This window comes from Octodon degus, unplaced genomic scaffold (genome assembly GCF_000260255.1).
Source record: "Octodon degus isolate 3935 unplaced genomic scaffold, OctDeg1.0 scaffold00233, whole genome shotgun sequence".
Classification (NCBI taxonomy): Eukaryota; Metazoa; Chordata; class Mammalia; order Rodentia; family Octodontidae; genus Octodon; species Octodon degus.
The window spans coordinates 2,699,133-2,719,611 of record NW_004524809.1 but is presented as its reverse complement, the minus strand read 5'-3'; the positions used below and the strand labels follow the sequence as shown (position 1 = coordinate 2,719,611).

Here is a 20,479-nt window from a genome sequence, read left to right as displayed (position 1 = left end):
TCTCTCTCTGATTTTTCTCTCTGTCTTTCTGTGTACCAGGGACCGAAATCAGGACCTTGCTCTTATTAGGCAGGCACTCGTGCTCCTGAGCTATCTCCCTGGCTCATTTCCTCATGTTAATATTAAGGTTTTAGAATTACTGATGTGCTTATTTGAAGAGTCTGGGTACTATAACTTCAGTAGTTTTGAGAAGTCAGTGGACGAGTAGAGGATTAATTCCTCACAGAGGGACTACACACTTTTGATCCTTCCAATCGAGGCCATGGTGTTGGGCAGGCAGGTGTAGCGTTCCCAGGAAGGTGACAGGCCTGGTCAGCCAGGATACACCAGCCAGGGAACACCGGGTAGCAAATTTCAGTTGAACGCATGTTGGTTTTTTTTTTCTTTTTATTTTTATTAGTACACATTTGCAGTACATAACAATCATACTTATCCTGGGGAGGAGTGCAGGTCTATCCTGTGATGGGTGAATGGTTACCTCAGGCTGTCATCTTCACACCTCTGCTCACAGGTGCCTCCCAACTGTCCCTCCTGTTCTGTGTGTAAATGTCCAAATTACTTTGTCTCTCGATAGAGGGGGCAGTCGCCCTCAAGTCTCCTCTACCTTATTGAGGCTCCAATCGCAGCTGGGCAGCTCTAGATGCACAGGCCAGAATCCCCTTAATCCCTGATGGGGTGGGATGGGCCTACCAGAGTTAACCCACGCATGGGCGGCCCCTGGCGCTCAGACCTGACCGGTGGGTCCGCCTGCCCGGCTCAGGTGGCACCCTGGGCCTTGGCACCCTGCAGCAGCGGCGTGGGGCGGGGCGGGGCGGGCGGGGAAGGGGTGGTCCTAGCTGGACCCTCGCTGACTCACAGGAAGTGCAGGCGGCTCTGCCCCGCCTGGGGCCCGCCCCATGCGTCCCAGCCTCGTCTACTTAGTCGCCGACCTCAGGGACCTGGACTGGCAGCGATGTCCCATGGGTGGCTCTCCCGGAAAGGGGGCGCAGCGGGCTAATAGTTGCCATCATCTGCGACCATGGTGCAGCGCTTCAGCCTGCGCCGGCAGCTCTCCAAGGTGGGTCCTTGCTGTCAGCCAGAGGGAGGAGGGGACTCGCTGCCTTTTGTTCTCCCGCACACTGTCCTGCCAAACCGGACAGGACACTCCCGGGGTGGGGCGGGCAGGTCCAGAAGACAGCGGGCGACTAAGATTGTGTCGGGGCACGCATGTTGTTAGCTGTTGCTGAGTGGCTCATGGACCGAGGAGAAAGCCTCGGTGGTCGGTGGTCCCGGAACCCACTTGTGCAGGTTCCACCAGCATACTGGGGACACAGCGCACAATGAGTCCCAGCTCAGCGTGCCAAAGGTTGGAAAGGGTCCATCGCATGGCAATCCTGTGACAGTGTGTAAGTGTGTGAGCAGCAGTTCTTACCAAGAGGTGCACAAAGCAGTATTAAGAGTTCTGATTGAAAAGCAGTCTTCCTGTGTCCTTTCTTTGGTGAAAAGTTCTTTACATCTGAGAAAAATCAGACTTCACATAGAAAATAACAAGGCAAAGCTCCCATGGAAGAGGTGATAGTGATTTTGTAGATGCTCTGGTGGTCCTTAGCTCAGCTGATCCAGTATTGAACACCCTTAGTTGGAGCAGAGAGAAGGGTGGAAAGAGCTGTGGTGAGATTCAACTGCTGTCAGGAACTATTGTGTTCTTGTGGCTAAATTGTGTCACAGTTCATGGCCTGCATTCAGAGGAAGCATATAGTAAATCTGCAGCATTCTTGGGCTCTGGGCCAGATATATGGCCTGAAGCATGTTGGGGTCTTATAAGGAGGAATTTTAGAAAGAACAGTGCTTGTCCTACCCCAGGTCCTAGTGCCTGTCTTTGGGGACCCGCACTCCTGGCAGCAGCTCAGAAGGGTATCACACTTTGTTTCCCTTACCCTTGTCAGTAGCCTTCATCTGGAAATCTCAGAGCAGGGTCATTCCTGCAGCTAACATCTGGAAGTTAGTAACCTAACCGGGTGATAATTTTTACATTAAAAATTAACTACATTTGAGGCATTTTGTTACCAATCTTTTTTTCTGAATTACAGTATTGTACTTCTTTAATTTCACCTTTTTCACTTCTTACTGTATGTATGGCTATGATTTACAAAAAGGACACCTCTTAGGGAGCAAGAACACAGCCTCCCTCGAGTAATAGGAAATAAAAACACTCCAGGAAACAGCTCTTTTAAACCCCCTCCCCTTTAAAAAAATTTTATTTATTTATTTATTTTTGTGGAGCCGGGGATTGAACCCTCCCCTTTTTAATGTGGTCTATATGTTTTATAATAGATAATTGGGGCTGAATCTAAGGAAATTTTTCTAACAAGTACCCTTAACATAGTTTATGTTCCATTAGTGAACTAAAAAAGTACTTCGAATTATTTCATTCTGTAAGACAGTTAAATATGAAGAAGAAACTGATTGGTTATGTTAGAGTTATTAGTACATTTGCTGAGTTTTTTTTTTTTTTTTTTTTAAGTATTCTGTCCATTTTAGCTAATTTTATGGCTGACCTGGGAATAAGGACTGGTTACTCCATTGAATACGATATTTCTAACATACACTTCAGTTTTCATGGATTGCATAGTGGCAGTTTTAGCTGGTTTGAACCATAATAGCAAGTACTTTTGCAGATAAGTAATCTTCCACAAGAATAGGATTTTATAAAGACAGATTTTGTTTGCTGTGATATTCTACCTCTGAGCTATGTCCCCACCTGGATTTCAGTTTTAATAGTAATTTCCTGCTTTAATAAATCTATTGATGAGCTGGGTGGGGTAATGCATACCTGTAATCCCAGCACTCAGGAGGCTGAGGCAGAAGGATCGCTTAAGGTTTGAGGCCACCCTTGGTTATAAGGTGAGTTCAAAACCATCCTGAACTGCATAGTGAAACCCTGACTCAAAAAGACTTAAAAAAATGGCAGGGGCAGGAAAATAGCTCGATGGCATAACGCCCACCTGGCAAACACAAGGTCCTAAGTTCGATCCCCAGTACCTAAAAAAGAAAAATTTTTTTGATGAGATGATCTTTAAATTCTGATGCCAATTTTCTGAAAGAAAATTCTGGCAGTGATTTTTAAATCTAATGTTTGCTTTAAATGGTTTTTATCTTAAATTTGGTAGTTATGTTTACTTATACTTGGACGTTTTCCAGAATAACCCAGTGCCTTCACTGGGGTGATGGTAATTCATCTCTGAATTAAGGAAGAGTAAATAAAGACAGAGGTGAAGTCACTGAAGTGGTTAATAAAAGTATCATATGTTCATGTTGACTAGACCCTGGTCACCTGCTCAAAAAGGATCTCAGCTTCCTTTGCTATTTTTCTTTATTTTTAAAAAATCATTTGTTTATTTGTTACAGGGTCTCACTGTACAGCTTGGACTTATAGTGATCCTCCTATTTTCAGCCTCCCCAGTGCTGGGATTACAGGTGTACACCACCACTCCCAGTCTTGGTGGCCAGTGGCCAGCTCACGGTGCCCGGGGACAGGCCTAGTGCAGCATGTGGTGCCAGGGATCAAACCCCAGTCCCTGTGCTTGCCTAAGCAGGTGCTTAGACCACTGAACTATCTTACTAGCCCTATAGTTTTCTTATATTACCTCAAAGACAACATTTTTTGTTCAGCTTTTTAAGACAAGGTCTTATATAGTTCAGGCTAGCCTTGAAGTCTCAGCAGTTCTGCCTCAGCCTCCTGAATGCTAGAATTATATGTGTGTGCCACCACAGCTGACAACCTCAAAAATATTTGGTAGGGAATTACCATCCACTGGGAAAGTGACTGCCCTTTGTTCTTGGGTTAGCTATGGAGGTAGCTGAAATGGACAGAACAGAGTACTTTTTAAAAATCTCAGCAGTTGCACTAATATTCTCTAATGCAGCTGTTTGCAATATGTCTTCCTGCTGTATTTCCCCATGCTTGAGCCAGCCACAATAGTCTGTAACTTGCCAATGTGCACATTTAATTCTAATGATCCCCAGGTAGTATAAACTTTGTTTTATTATTATAGAAACTGAATTTCAGAGAAATTCAATCATTGAATGAAGATTGATGTTAGTGATAGTATTAGTAGAATTAGATTCAGGAAAATTGCAATGCTTTGAAGGAGGAGGCTCAAGCAGAAGGATCACAAGTTTGAGCACAGTTTGGGCAATGTAATGAGACCCTGTTGCAAAAGGGTAGGGGCACTGGAAGCTGGGGATGTAGTTCACTTTCCACTACTTGCCAAAAAAAAGAAAGAAAGCTCTTTCTCTTCAACGAGGCGGCCGAGCAGCAGACGCAGACATGCAGATCTTTGTGAAGACCCTGACAGGCAAGACCATCACCCTCAAGGTTGAGCCCAGTGACACCATCGAGAATGTCAAAGCCAAAATCCAAGACAAGGAGGGCATCCCACCTGACCAGCAGCATCTGATATTTGCCGGCATACAACTGGAGGATGGGTGGACCCTTTCTGACTACAACATCCAAAAAGAGTCCACCCTGCACCTGGTGCTTCGCCTGCGAGGTGGGATCATCAAGCCATCCCTGCGTCAGCTTGCCCAGAAGTACAACTGTGACAAGATGATCTGCCGCAAGTGTTATGCCTGCCTGCACCCCCGTGCTGTCAACTGCTGCAAGAAGAAGTGTGGCCACACCAACAACCTGCACCCCAAGAAGAAGGTCAAATAAAGCTCAGCGAGCCCCTCGTCCAGAAGGGCACCACCTGCCCAACGTCTGTAGCCTTGGGGCCTGAATAAAGTTTCCCTCCCTTGACTAGAGCAAAAAAAAAAAAAAAAAAAAGAAAGAAAGAAAAGAAAAAGTAAATCAAAGCTGTTCCTTTCAACCCACATCACTTAGCTTATTGGTCTTCCTAATGTCTGGCTTATTGGTCATTCATGTTCTCCTGGTCTCTGGTACGTCTCCATAGCTTTTAACTCACATAGCATTCTAGAACAGGCCTTGCCCACAGAACTGAGCTAAGTAGGCAGTAGAGTTGGAACTCATCTGGCAAACCTGATGAAGTGTTTCCCATAATTGAAATTGTTTTCTTTGGTCAGAGATGTGTTAATTTAAAAAAAAAAATCAAAAAACTAATAGTCATAGAAAACATGAAGTAATGTGTAAGTAGAAGCATGGCCACATGCATTGCCATGGACCTTGGACCTGTGCTGCTGCCTTGGCTGAGACTTCTTAGGAAGAGGAAAATTTGACCCTTAAGTTGCTATGCTAATGTCTAAAGGAGGAAGTAACAGTGGAAATTTTTCTCCAAAAATCTTTCATCAGTAATAATAATTTAGAAAACATCAGTTTTTCCCTTCTTTCCTTAGAAGTCTGTTTTTGAAAAATATAAAATTTGAGAAGAGGGCAAAAATATCTTGATTAACAAATTTGGTAGTATGTCTTTACTTTTGAATGGTAATTATTTCTGTAGTTCAAAAATAAAAAATAACTGAAATATTGCATCCAGCTATGTCTTTGCTTATGTATCACACCCCCTGCTCTATAGGTAAATGGTTTTTTTATTTTTTCCTATTTGTTTATGCAGATGTAGGTAAATGTGAACATCTGTTGTCTGGGCTTGCTAACATGAAAGACAAATACTACACAGTTTGTTATAGAATAAATAATAGCTTAAAGCAAACATGGTGGTATACTCTTGTCATTCCAGCACCCTAGGAGGCTGAGGCAGGAGGATGACAAGTGTCAGTCCAGTCTGGCAACTTAGTGACTGAGACCCTGTGTCAAAATAAAAAAATTAGGGCTGGAGTTGTGGCTCAGTTAAAGGCTGTGGGTTCAGGTCTGTCCCTTCCAGCCGCCCAGCTTGGACTTCACCTTTTCAGAGATGAGTCTGAACAGTTAGCTCACCTTGCCTCTCATGGTTATCTCCAGATTTTTCTGTGAAGCTTGCTTTGTTAGGGTCAGTGTCACCTCATAGTGTCAGTGTCACTACTATCTTCAGGAGTGACATTAAAATAATAGTCAAAGTAATGATAACAGTAAGCCAGTAATAACTTGATTCTGGAAGCAAACCACATTTCCTTGCTACTTCATTGAGAGCTTTCTTTTGCTATATTTAAATTTTTCATAAGATAAAAATAAAAATCATACTAGCATGTCCTGGGTTGGCCTGAAAAAAGATTAAAGGGCAAGAAATAGAACTCATGGGATCTTTACCCAGTTCTGCTATTGATTTTAATTGAAAATTATTAAACCCAGACCTGTAAACAATTGAAAATATTTTAGTTTTAACATTTTATCTTTGCCCATTCCATATGTCATGGTGTTACTTGCTACCATTTTGATATCAGCAAAAACCTTAAGAATTAGAGAAATGTTGATAATTTGAATTTTTAGTGAACCTATCATTTTCTTCAGAAGTGGTCTCTTGAATTTCTATTTGATTTCTTTTTTTTTGGAACTGGGGATTGAACTCAAGCCCTTGCACTTGCCAGGGAAGCACTTATTCCACTGAGCCATCTCCCCAGCCCCAATAACAGACAAATTGATAATTAGACCCCACTTTTTTTTTCTGGCAGTACCAAGGATTGAACTCAGGACCTTGCGCTTGCAGGCAGGTGCTTATGCTGCTGAGCTATATCCCTGGCTCCTTCTATTTGATTTCTATTGGGTTTGTGACCAGTGATGATACATGAATGACTTGGTCTCTTTCTTTCTTTTTTTTTTTGGTCAGGCTCAGCCCACCCTGAGGGTGGGGCTGGTGCAGCATGTGGTGCCAGGGATTGAACTGTGGTCCCCTGCACCTGCCTATGCTTGCCTAAGCAGCTTTACACCACTGAGCTATCTCTCTGGTCCTCTCAGTGTATTTTTATCAACAGAAAAAAGATAGAGAATTTCTTATTTTTATCTTTGTTTTATGATAGAGTATTGCTGTGTTGCTGTGTTGTAGTCCAGGCTGGCCTTGAACTCATTATTTAGCCCATGCTAGCCTGGAATTCCTGGTGATCCTCCTGCTTCAGCCTCCATGGTACTGGGATTAAAGGCTAGCATGTCCTACTTTTACTTCTATCTTGAGTACTTTGATCAGGGTTATTTAAAAATATTTTGATAGCTAACTGATAAATTTCATTTTGTATATATTTTACTATAATTTTTAAAGTGTGTTTATACTCTTCAGTGATAAACACTATGTATAGTATTACAGTAATTAGCAAACCCAAATACATAAGGAGTTAGTGATGAGTGGATGTGTTTAGATAAGGGGAAGACATACATCTCTTTTTGTGTTCTATTTAGTTCTCTTCTAACCCTATTGGCAGTGAACTGTTACATTTCCTTGTCAGTCATCAGCCTGGCTTTAGGAGGCTTTATGTAGTATTCTAATTGGCTGCTGGTACCTGTCATTCTGATTTCTACAACTTGAACACATTAACATCATCAGCATAATAGGGCTATTAGAATATATGACAAGCAAAATGGGAACTTGAAAGGAGACCCTCACAAAATTGGTCCGAGGTATTCACCCCCAGTGGTAATAGCAAATGGCCTTGTAACATGAATGTGGTGGAGAATAACAGGCTACATGGAGAGAGTGACTTAGAAATATTTGCATTATTTCTCTGAAGTGCTTTTGTGATAGTGGTACCAATTTATTTATTATTTATTGTTGCTGGGGTGTTTTGTTTTTTGGTGATTTGTTTGTTTTTTGGAGGTTTTTTTTTTTTTTTTTTTTTTTTGAAACAGGGTCTCACTGTATAGCCCAAGCTGGCCTCAAACTCATGGCAGTCCTTCTGCATCAGCATCTGGAGTACTAGGATTATAGGTATGTACCACTGTGACCAGCAGCAATAATCAGTTTAAATTTTTTAGAATTAATTATCAACCACTTAGAATATACTCACCTGAGAAAATAATGATAGTTAAATCTCCTTGGAAGTGTGCTTAGGTTTTTTGTGTTTTGTATAGAATCATCAGTTGGGTAGATTTGAGTATTATTTTCCTAAAAGAAATGGATGCATATTAAATGACTATTAGGTGATTCTTTGAAGTTGGAACATGTTCTTAAAAGGTTATTAGTTGTGAAGAGCAGTGAGCTGATATGCTTGAGAGTACTTTGAAAACTGTTAAAGACCATATTAATTGATAACTTAAGCTGATGATACTTTCATTATTCTGTCATTCTTTGTGACTAGAGAAGCAGCACTGTATCCTGGCATTCATCTTTTGTGGACAGGTAGACTCTTTGAACAGGGCACATTGATGGCCCCTGATGAAAGGACCTACATCTCACAGAAGTAGAAATAAATCTGATTCACTGTTTTTCAGTGAAAACCATCCATGTTAGTCAGAGATTGAAGGTAACCTTTCTGTGTGACACATAGGTTTGTAGTACAAAATTGCTAGCTGTTTAAAAAATTTAAATGATACTCTTTTAGGTAAATTAACTGTACTGTTCTGTGAATTGTAAATAAAAGCAGGAGCACATTTGTTACATCTATACAGAAGCTGCTTGTAATATGTAATAGTGTAAAGTACACTGATCTTTTTTTTTTTTTTTTTTTTTTTTTTTTTCTGAACTGGGGGGTTGAACTCAGGCCCCTGCACTTGCCAGGGAAGTACTTACTCCACTGAGCCATTTTTTTTTTTCCTAATCATTTTAGTGAAAAAATAAAATGTACTCTTTGGACACCCTGGAGTTAGTTAGAACTTAACCATAACAGAGTCCTATAGCAAAACGTTAGACGAGAAGAAAACCATTAGGGCATGATGGTATACACCTGTAATGCCAGCACTCTGGGAGGCTGAGCAGGTGTACCACAAATTTGAGCCATATAATGGGTAACTTAGCCATTTAATGAAACTTAGTCTCAAAACAAAAAAAGGCCATGGGGTATAGCTCAGTGTGAAGGCCCTGAGTTCCAGCTCTGCTAGGAGATTAAGGTAGGAGTTGGGGTAGGAAGATGACTTGCTTTGTGGTAGATAAGAAATCTGTGTTTTACATATCAGCTTGTCCCACATTTTATAAGAAGCAGATCCGAGAATTTAGCATTTGAGAAGACATCATCTTAAAGTCGGTAGTGTCTAGAATGCAAAAGTGCATATATAATAAGAAAGCATACCACAACTTCTCTTTTCAGATAATAACATTTTCCCCAGAGGTTTTGTCACTGTAGTTGTGTAAGCTATGGCTGGCCATCTGACTTTTGACAAATTATTTGGCCTCTGTGAATACCCTTGTATGAAAAGCATCATCTTGACTCTTGGAGTGGTGTGCACGGGTGTGATGTTCCTTTCTGTGATATGCTGGCCATTCTGTACACTCAAGAAAGATGACTTTCAGTAGCAAACAACTGGAAGATGCTCAGTTTTCTGCCAGAAGGAATCCAATTATATTTTTTCTGTTTTAGGGAAAGGTCTACAGGGTGTTCAAGGTCTCACTACTAGATCGGACTCATAGTGATACAGGGAGAAAAACTGGTCTCGGGTGGGTGACCTCCAAATGATATAAGGAACCTCCAAATGACATAGAGAAAAAACGATCTCTGGACCTGACTTGCACGAGTTCGTGTTCTCTAAAACTGAAGAATGAATTTTAGGAACAAGCAGAGGTTATGAGCAGAATATATTTATTGAGAGAAAGAAAGCTCCTGTCCAAGAGAGGGACAGGAGGGGGGCCCAAGCGGGTAGTTCCCCAGGAAGCTGTCTCTTCCAGGGACTTTTATAGTGTAAAACCATGTGGGGCTAAGGTGGAGAGAATGGGAACTTGCTTAGGTGGGCAGGAGGTGGGACAAAACTATGGTCAACCAATGGGATTACATAAGGGACGGGGTCTTCTCCTGTTGGGGGTTGGGCTAGTGACTCACTTGGGTCTTTCCAGGTGATTGATACCTATTTAGAATATCAATCTGAGGTGCTACTCGTTTAGCATTTGTTTGGCCTTTAGGTCTTTAGGTCTGGTTCACAGCAGGAGCATCCGCCCCTCCCACAGTTGTAAGGCATCTCATCTTCTGTGTTGTCTCCTTGGAGGGCCTGACCCTGTCTGACTGCCTGTAATATTTTTTATCTAACTCGGCTGCCTGCAATAATAGTGATCCATCTGTTTACAGCCTCCCAAGAGCTGGGATTACAGGCACCCACCACCACACCCAGTCTCAATTGCCATCTCGCTGTGGGGCCAGCATGGCAGGCCTGAGGATTGAACCCCCAGCTCCTGCGCCTGTTTGCAGGTGCTTTAATCCGCTGAGCTATTTGGCCGGCCCTAAGGAATCCAATTATATACAGCCATTCTTAGTAAAAGCAAGAGGATGAATTCATGATGTCTGGGGTAGCCCTAGTGTAAGGTCACTAGTCAGCTCTGAATAAGCCATATCTGGTAAAGTAAGTGAGCTTTTTCTAATATGGTTTCTAGAGTTGGCTCTAAGAAGAACCGGTATTTCTTCTGTGTCACCTTCTCTGGAGAAAATGTGCTATTTCTTTGTGAAAACAAACATTCTTTACAATAGCAATCTTTTTTACCTTATCTTTCTTCATATAAAAGTATATTGAGATGCAAATATCTTTTTTTAGAGCAGGTGCCCTGAATCTTAAGGAAATATTTGCCATAATCGAGAATATGAAAAAGGTAAAAAGCTGAAATAAGCTGTTTTTTATTTGTTGTGAAGTTAATAACAAATAATACATATTTGAAGGAGGGACTGAGCTCTCCTTTAAACCTGAGGTGTGCTTGAAAGGCTCTGGAGAGGAACTGAGATTTTTAGTTAGGTCTAAAGGATTTGGATCAGTGGTTCTCAGCTTTCCTTCTCCTGTCATCCCAGAACACCTCAAGAATATGACTTTGACACAGAGGAATGGTCACTCGGGAGAGAGCATGGAAAAGCCTCTTCCAGTCTGATGTACAGTCCTGGAGGACTCTTGCCCTATAAATCACTGAGGAAGAACAAGAGGAAGTGTTCCAGGAGGGGACAGGATCACCAGACATGATTTTGTTGAGCGAGAGCAACAAGTCATGCTTGATATCTGTTCTTATAAGGCTTTTCAAAATCCTGTTTTCTAGAAGTAAACTTCAGTAACTGCAGCATGTTGAAAGTAATAGAGTTGCCAATCTAAATGTCTTCTGTGGAAGCAGTGGGAATGGAACTGTAAATCTAGGAAACTCCTTTGGTAGGATAGATACAGATATAACTTCATTTTGCACCTTAAAAATGTGGAACTTTAGCTAGAAAGCCTTAAGTCTAATATTCTTTTTGTTATCTTCAAATCATTTGGACATTATACATTAAAATTGTATGATGATTCCTGGGTATAACTATCCCTCTCAGTCTGGTACAGTGAGTGTAGTATGTTAGAACTGAGGAAACCAGGTGCAAAGGATGGTCTTAGTTACTAAATCTCTGCAGTTGGAAATCTGACCCAGTGTAGCCAGTAGCTGGTAGTGAGTGGTTATTTGAATTGGATTCTGAAGAAATAATGTTACTGGTTACTGTATTTTGTTATGGGTCACTCAGAATAGGAACCAGATCAGCCAGATTGGAATTTGGAAAGCCGTTTATTACTGAGCTGAGCGGCCCCCCCCCCCCCCCAGCTCTCACGGTCAGCTCTCACACATCAGAGGACCAAAAGGCAGCTAGCCCAGGAAGGGAGGGAGATTTAAAACCTGGAACCACATTTAGTTTGGTAAACAAATTCATTGTCTGACACAAAATAATGGTTTTAGGCTCAGTGTGACCACTACTCAAACTAAATTTCCTAGGGTTTTTGTTTTAGTTTCTGGTTATTTTGCACCTGAGTACCTGCAGGCAGCCTTGCATTGCCTGAGGTTACAAGAAGTTAAAGCCCATTTAGTTTCCTTTTAAAGTCATCTCTGTAATCTAACTTTGTTTACAGGAATTGGTAAGGTAAAAAATTTATCTAGCAAACAGCAAAAAACAGCCACTATTTACAAAACAACCTAGAACAGTCGGTAAATATGCATTTACAATGGAAAGCACAAGATTTACTTTTAAAATGTGAGTTAACCCATTACGTATTTACCCATTTATTTATTTATTTTTATGTAGTTAGTACAGGGTCTACAGGAACTCACTACTCAGATCAGACTGGTAGTGATCCTCCTGCTTACAGCTTCCCAATACTGGGATTACAGTCGTGCACATCACCACGTGCAGTTTCAATCACCATCTTAGTGTGCTCCAGGGGCGGGGCCAGCACAACAGGCGCAGGGATTGAACCCCCGGCCCCTGCATCTGCCTAAGGAGGTGCTTTAATCCACTGAGCTATTTCACCAGCTTTTGGTTACTATATTTAGATAACACCCATCCAGTGGGCCTTAAAAATTTTTGCAAATTGTTATATTAATTGTGTGTATCTGTTGGAGAGCACATACAGTTTGTTGCTGAGACAGTAAGTTAAGGCACATTCACTTTCGTCTTCATTCTTTTCCCTCCTAGCTGCACCTGCATTCCTGCTGGTTTTCAAATGTACCATGTTTGCCTCAGGCTTTTGTAGCTACCTGCACTCTGTGTAGAGTTCTCTCCCTCCAGACACCTGCCCGCATTGCTCTCTACTTCCTGTCTACTTCTCAGGAGGTTTCAGCTGGCTGTTCCCTAGGATGGCAAAACTGCTTTTTCCACATGCCCGTCCCACAGCATTACTTATCTTCTCTCAAGTTTTCTTTTCTCCTCTTCACTATATTTGTTATTACTTGACATACCTCATGTTTTTCTTTTGTTTTTCTAGGTATCCCCCACTACCATTTAAACTTTATAATAAGGATTTTTGTCTATTTTATTCACTTCTGTATTTAGGAACATGGAATAATATCTGGTACTAAAAATTGTTTCATAAATGCATATGAGTATAAAGAATAAACATAGGTGTAGTGGTGCTCACCTATAATCCCAGCACTTGGGAGGTTGAGGCAGGAAGATTGCCATGAGTTTAAGGCCAACTTGGGCTATATAGTGGGTTAAAGCCCAGCCTGAACTACACACAGCAAAACCTTGTCTTGAAAAAAAAAATCACAAATTTGGCTTGTCGTCTGTGTCTCATCTCTTCCTATGTAGCTACCACCATCCTCATCCCAAGCTACTGCTTATCCAGCTTTTATTCTACTGCAGTAGGATATATGATAAGGCTTGACACATTGTAGGCACCAAATAAGTATTTATTAAATCTTTCTGACATGCAAATATTAGTCTGTGCTCATAATATGTTCTTTTTCAGTTATCATACAAGTCTGAAAAACAAAAATACCAGTATATTAGCTATCTGGTGCTTGCATAATAGTTTATCACATATTTATATTTATCTTTCTTGGTGTGATAAGCAGACTTCAAAAGTAGATGCCCAGAGTTCTGTTCTGATTTTAGACCAAAAAAACAAAAAAAAAGAAAGAAAAAACAGAGGCCGGGGAGATGGCTCAGTGGAATAAGCGCTTCCCTGACAAGCGCAAGGGCCTGAGTTCAATCCCCGGTTCTGCAAAAAAAAAAAAAAAAAAGATTTTAGACCAATTAGTAGTTAATTTCTCAGTGTTTTCATTCCTTAATCTTAAAATGGCACAATAATATTCTCCTTTACTATCCCACAGAAGCAAATGAAACACTGGATATGAATATCCATGGAATAGTATTTAAAACTCTTAATTAAGAAATAGTGTTTTGATCCCATGTTACAACTATCAAGTAGTTTTAAGTAGTCAGGCCACCAAAGCAACTTCCCATTGTTCCTATTTTAGTACTTGTTGAGAATGAAACTCCCTTCTCTATGACCAGCACCCTGTGTCCTGGGTGAGACTAAGGACCTCATTTCATGTGTGACCATCAAGTAAATACTAGAAATACACTGACTTTTGGAAAGTTCCTTTGTTCTAGCTGCATTTTTCCTAGAACTTGAAACTTAAGAAATTGTACCTCTGTAGATTTCTGTTTAGAATCCTATATAAACATCATTACTTAGAAACCTAATGGAATTTTTCTCTTTAACTTCATTGAAAAAAATAGGGATTTAGGTAGTATCTAAATCTGCTATACAAAAATCAATCTACTATGCATTTCACACCCTAGCTAAGTCAGGATAAAGAAACCTACTTGACTCCTCTGGAAAGAGTAATAGCACAGTATTTGTACTGTCATTGAGTTTGAGTCTTAACCCAGCTATTAAAGCAACAATAAAAACACTTTTGTGTTTGAGTTTGTAAAGTTTTGAATTTATATTTAGCAACTTGAAGAACCACCTTGCTTGTTTTTCAAATTAATTCAGAAAGATACTGTAAAGCAACTTTCTTTTTTCTTTTTTTAACTATGCAAAGCTTTATTCCAGAGGGCTCAGTCCTTCTTGGTGGCTGCCTTCCTCATGGTGGCCAGCACATTGCTCAGCTCCTTATTCTTCCTCTTGGTGTGGATATGCGTCTCCACCCTTTTCTTGATTAACTTGAGGGCATGCTGCTCGTAGAGGGTAAAGCTGCACACCTCCCGGATCATGTCCCGCACGAACTTGGTGTGTTTGGTTAGATGTGCGCCATGGGAGCAGTGCCTTGGTTTGCTCACATTCTTAGTCACCTTGTGGCCATTGTTGAGGGCCATGGCTACTCTTCTTTGATGGTTGCTGTGGCAGCCCCATTGTGGTTTCTAATCTGATTTTTTTTTCTTTTTTTTTTTTTTTCTTTTTTGGTGGAACCAGTAATTGAACTTGCCAGGCAGGTGCTTATTCTACGGAGGCATCTCCCAGCTCTAAACTGATTATTTAAACAATTTTTCCTTTGCTACCATTAAAGTTGGTGGGAATAGTACTTTTGCCACTAAATTGAAGATTTTACCACTAACTTCTAAATATTTCCCTTAATAGAATAAAGGAAATTGCATATCACATTTCATAAGTAATCAAATGGTACTGAGTGTCCACTAGGAATGTCATGGAGAATGTGATGGTATGCCTTCTGGGGTGTCCCCCCACCTCCCTTCTTTTCCAGTAAAAGTAACTCCAAGTAAGCACCAAAAGGTGAGAGCTGAGATGCAGTTGAATAGCAGAGCGCTCGTCTAGCATATAAGACATCCTGGCTTTAATCATCAGCACCACAGACTCAACACCACAGTGCTTCTATAGCTTAAGGACTGAAATACATCACTCTGGTATTGGTAGCAACTTCACGTGTGCCACTTCTCCAGATATGCTTTTGCCAAGGTCTTTAATATGTCCATGTAGTTAAATCCGATGATAAATTCTTGGTTTTCATCACCATTTGATACACTGAACACAACCTCAGTAAAGCACATTTTGCTCTTGGCTTCTGCACTATATCCCTGGTTTTCTCAAACAGCTCTTCTAAGTCTCAGTCTTAGTCTCCTTTCCTTATTATTCCTCAGCGTCATTATCTAGGTTCAGTTGAGTTTATTACTTACTTTCTTGGTGATTATTTATTTATTTATTTATTTATATTTGGCCAGCTCAGCCCTGCCCTAAGGATGGGGCTGGCATGACATGTGGTGCCGGGAATTGAACCACGGTGGTCCACTGCACCTGGCTAAGCTAGCCTAAGCAGTCACTTTCGACCACTGAGCTATCTCACTAGCCCTTTCTTGATAATTTCATCCAGTCCTAAATCCTATATACATGTTGACAACTCTCAAATATATATTTCCAATCTTATTTCCCTTCAACTCTAGGCCTATGTAAACATCTCATGTAGAGTATATAAGATATTATGACCTTAGCATATCCCAAATTTGAGCATGTTATTCTGTCCCCCATTTCTCCTGATTTTCCCTGTCTCAGTTGTGTACCTCTGTCCATCAAGTTCCCATTTTTAAGTTATGATTCCTCTTTTTATTACCAGCACATCAGCAGTCTACTTAGCTTCCATTTTTAAACATTTCCAAGGTTTGGCTATTTCTTACTACCTCACTGTAGGATCTTGTCTTTGCTTACCATCTTCTTCCTCCTGACTAACCTGCCAGCATCTGTTTCTGCCCACCAATATTGATCCTTCACACAGGAGGCAGAGTAACAGGAATAAAATTGAAACTGAATGAAGCCCTTCAGTGTAGTGACTTCCTTTTTTGCTTGCTCTTATATGGCCTTCAAGGCTTTACTCAGTCTTCTAAAGTGTGACATCATAATCTGTCTTCCCGTTATTCCCTCTGCTCTAGCACTAGGGCCCTCTGCTGTTCCTTGCCAAATTCGTCAGATAATTTAGATTCACACTTAGAACATAATGTGAGAGAAGGCACAAGTACCTTCTATCCGACTTGTGTACTGGAGCTGTGTAAAAGTGTTCTGGAGGTGAAGGACAAATTGGCTGGGGAGTTTGGAGAGATGGGTTTTGGTAGGTAGATGGGTGAAAGATCATTGATAAGAAGGGGAGCAACCATGACAGCCTCCTCATTCCAAACATGATTGTTTTATTCTGTGTGGTAGCCCTTGAATCTACAAGTGCATTATGCTTTAGGGTTTTTTTTTTCAGAATAAAATAATGTGCTAATGAAAACATGCTAGCCTACAGGTCATGGGAAACAGCTTGGCCAAAAAGTATACTTTAACAAAGACGATGTGAAAGATATTTGGCAGGGACAGACCTGGAGGGTTTTGAGTACTAGGGTTTGAGTTGGCTTGTATGAGTGTTAGAAAACCAGGCTACATTCTTCAGTGGAAAAAAACCTGTGTTACAGATAGTGTGCTAACAGGTTTTATCTGCAACACAAAACAGAACCTTCCTTGCCAGAACTTTCTGTCTGTGCAGGCGAGTTGCAGCAGCCACCCACCACATTGAACTAGTGAGCATGTGACATGTTCATGTGACTGAGGAATCAGATGTTCACATTTACTTTTTTTTTTTTTTTTTTTTTTGCGGTACCAGGGATCAAACTCAGGACCTTATGCTTGCCAGGCAAGCACTTATTCCACTGAGCTATCTCCCCAGCCCCACATTTACTTTTTAAAAAATTACTCATTTATTGGATACAGGGCCTCACTATGCAGTTCAGGCTCTTAGTGATCCTCCTGTCTCAGGCTTCCCAGCACTGGAATTACAGGTGTGCACTACCACACCTGGTTTCAGGCCGACATAGTGGTTCCGGGACCAGCACAGCATGAGGTCCTGGGGATTGAACCTGGGTCCTTGCAGGCGTTTAGCTCACTGAACTATCTCCCCAGCCTCTCTTCACATTTACTTAATAAATATCCAGCTGCATTCAGTGTCTGCTATACTGAATAGCACAAAAGAATACTGCTTGTTCTGGAACTTTAACAGTAGGTTTGAAAGGACAAATAGCTTTTAGAATAATCTGTCCATGAATAATGACATTTTAAAATGAAAATTTCCATTATTTATTATTCATTTTTATATTTTTAGGGAAGGGTCTACAGGGTGTTTAAGGTCTCACTACTAGATCAGACTCAGTGATTCTCCTATTTATAGCCTGCCAAGTACTGGGATTACAGGCACGCGCCACCATGCACAGTCTCAATCACCGTCTCAGTGCGCTCCATGGGCAGGCATGGCAGGCCCGGGGATCAAACCCCAGGCCCCGTGCCTGCTTGCAGGTGCTTTAATCTGCTGAGCTGTTTGGCTGGCCCTAAGTTTCCATTATTTATAAGGAAGAATCAACACAAGTTAAAGAAAAATGAGTTATAGGAAGGAAAGAAGTAAAAGTTTCTATTTTAAGCTCAAACTTCAAGTAATGAGTAATATTGTGAAAGACATACAGCAGATTCAGGGCAAGCTGAAGGATGATTTGTTGGTTCCAGGTCTAAATTTAAGTTCAGGTATCCTTTGTCTTTACTGAGGGTAGAACTGCTAAATTAGGGGCTTCACACATGGAAGTAGAGACTTTGGGGTTAGGTAGTGGTGACACTACTTCAATAACAGGTGGAGTTTGAGCATATTATAGAGGAGTGAAGGTTGTGATTAATGTCAGATACCAAAGAAATTAGAGGTAAAGACCCATACAATATATAAGTAGTGAAGCCAGAAATAGTCTCTAAGATTTTTACTCAGTGAGGAGACTTCTCATTGTGTGTACACAGAAAAAGAGTAATGCCTAACCATGCATTGTTCTATTTCTGTTAAAGATGTAGGTTGTTGGTGTGATTAGGAACTTATCTGGAAAAACCACTCATAGTGTTTCCTGTTCTTCAGGCCACCTGATATGCTAAGATCTAAGAAGAATTCAAGAGGGAAATTGTCTTAGTTACTTTTCTTATTGCTTAGACAAAATACCTGACACCCAAAGTTAGGGAGGAAAAAGTTTACTTAGTTCACAGCTTATTGAGGTTTCAGTCCATAATTGGCTGGCTCCAAGGTAGGATAGCACATGGCAGAGTGGCACCAGTTCATGGTAGAAGAAGACAGCTAAAACAACTGGAGAAAAAGAGAGACTCTGTCTTTTTGTCCTTGTATTATATGCAGCCTGCCCAATTTAGGGCAGGTATAGCATTCACACTCATACTCCCAGCATTGGATCACAATTCAATCACAAAATCTAGATTCAGCCACCTCCAAAAAGCTCGCCCCCATGACTGCATGAGACTTTGAGGGACCATCCAGACACAAACCATAACACATATCTTTTGCATGAAGATTTGATGTTCTTTCAGTAACTCTGACTTTACTAATTACCACATTGAGAATTACTATGATATTGAAGGGCCAAGTGCTATACAAGTTAAATACAGTACTAATGAAACTTGTTTATCTCTTTAAAAGGAGATAGCAAACTGGACAGAGAACTTTAGTAGAATAGTGAATGTAGATAGTGAGCGTGCCACCTGGACAGAGTGAGCTTAAGATTGTTGAAAAACCAGATTATTTTATGTTATAGTGTGAAAAGTGATCTTAAGAGAATCCCTTGACTTTAACTATTTCTGGAAAGTTAAGTGTTTAAATATGAATGATTTTTAAATTTTGAAGTTATGGGTAGACATTTTAGAAGTAAAATCGAACAAGGGAATTTGAATCTGGAAATTACATGTTGGCATTTAGTTTCAGCAACCAACTTGTTCCTGAGAGTACAGGTGTGCTCTTAACTGATTTGTTGCTGCTAGGAAATCTACATATTATGGGATGAAGAGTGCCGATTTTTCTACTGTATATCATTGAACTCTGAATGAATTGTCAAATAAAGACACAGTTGTTTGATGCCATATCTCAGAAGAGAAGAGCATCTACAAAAAACAGACTATAAAATAAAAACTCTGAGAATGGAGTTAGTAATGACATTTTAGTAATTTCTTTAAAGAAAATGTATTACCTTGAAAGATAGTATTCTTCTAGTGGTTATGTTGTACTGTAGAAATTATAAAATTCAACCTATATATTTGTGGTTAAAAAAAGAAAAGTATCAGTGAGAAGACACCACAAAAATCAAGATAGCTGAACAGATTAAAGCACCTGCTTAGGCAGATACAGGGGCCAGGGGTTCAAACCCCAGCCTGCCATGCCAGCCCTACCCCCTGGGCTTGCTGATACAGCAGTTGAGACTAGGAGTGGTGGCACGCACCTGTAATCCCAGTGCTTTGGAGGCTGAAAAACAGAAAAGATCACTACAAGTCTGATCTTCATAGTGAGACCTTGTAGACCCTGTACTAAATACATTAAAAAAAAAAGAAGAAGAAGAAGAATCTGCATGCCCATAAAATCACAACTAGGATTGCTATCTCTGCCTTCCAATTTCATACTCTTTTGGCCCTAATGGTAAAAGGAAATTTTGCTCTGGGTTTAAATTGGTTAGTTTTATTGCAGACCCTAATCAATATACTTGAGTAGTCTCTTACCTGTTAATTTTCAGAATCTTAAATGCTATAGTTTGCTTTTGGAACATTTTCTCTTAATGTATTATTTTGTTTCCTTTTCACTTGATAAGCATGTAGGACTGGCAGGAGGCCTTTAGCCCTGTTGCCCACATGGTCAGGACAAAAAACCTAGCAGTCTGTTATAGAAGAACAAAGTAGTGGCAAGGAAAATAATTTTCCTTTGGCCAGAAGATACCACTGGAGCCTTGCTGGCTGAAGTTGAGGCAGCATCCATAGCAGATAGCAATAAGTGGGAAGTAATGTGTGCTGGTGGGAAGGAGGCATCTTGCTTGGGGGTTGGGTTGCATGGCATGCAAAAGAAGGGCTCCTGTTGGTCAGTGCTGTTTCACCCTGATGTTCGTGCATAGAAGTTAAGTGAGAATATTATCTTTTTTTTTTCTTGTCTAATGTTTCTCTTATTTTTTGGCTGTTTGCTTTTGTTCTTTACTTTAAAACGGGCAAACTTCGTGATCCTGAAGCAAATAACCTAAATACAATTTTAACAAAATAAAAGTGCCAAAAAATGAGTGCTAATTGAGCCATGATACTATACTTTTCCTTCTGTTGACTTTCCTAGTCTTAGGGAAGTCAGGAGGTCTTATTCCAGAATGAAATAAACCCAAGAATCTTGAGTCTTAAGTCACTTAAATGTTTTTTGTGCATTTACTAAAGCTAAACTGGAATCTTAGAAGAGATATTTGTTTGTTTGTTTGTTTGTTTGTTTGTTTGTTT

General features: G+C 40.6%; 2 protein-coding genes across 9 annotated transcripts in view; both read left to right on the top strand.

The window, feature by feature from the left end:
• Positions 1–20,479, top strand: part of Tmcc1 (transmembrane and coiled-coil domain family 1) — a 248,757-nt gene that overhangs the window by 103,280 nt on the left and 124,998 nt on the right. The window contains exon 1 of one of the 7 annotated variants that reach the window (XM_023705969.1): positions 966–1,057. The exons of the other annotated variants lie outside the window; for them this stretch is intronic. Within the exon in view, the coding sequence (XP_023561737.1) occupies positions 1,019–1,057 (39 nt within the window). The 5' untranslated portion in view covers positions 966–1,018. Of the gene's footprint in view, positions 1–965; positions 1,058–20,479 lie in introns of those variants that run through there. 7 annotated transcript variants of the gene reach the window in all.
• On the top strand, positions 4,283–4,721 carry LOC105740922 (ubiquitin-60S ribosomal protein L40-like). Of its 2 annotated transcripts, XM_023705971.1 has the most exons (2): positions 4,310–4,412; positions 4,500–4,721. In XM_023705971.1, exons 1-2 carry the CDS (start codon positions 4,310–4,312, stop codon positions 4,694–4,696), a joined length of 300 nt encoding a protein of 99 aa, XP_023561739.1. In that variant the 3' UTR covers positions 4,697–4,721. The 2 variants fall into 2 exon arrangements, with proteins under 2 accessions (XP_023561740.1, XP_023561739.1); XM_023705972.1 differs by having other exon boundaries at positions 4,283–4,721.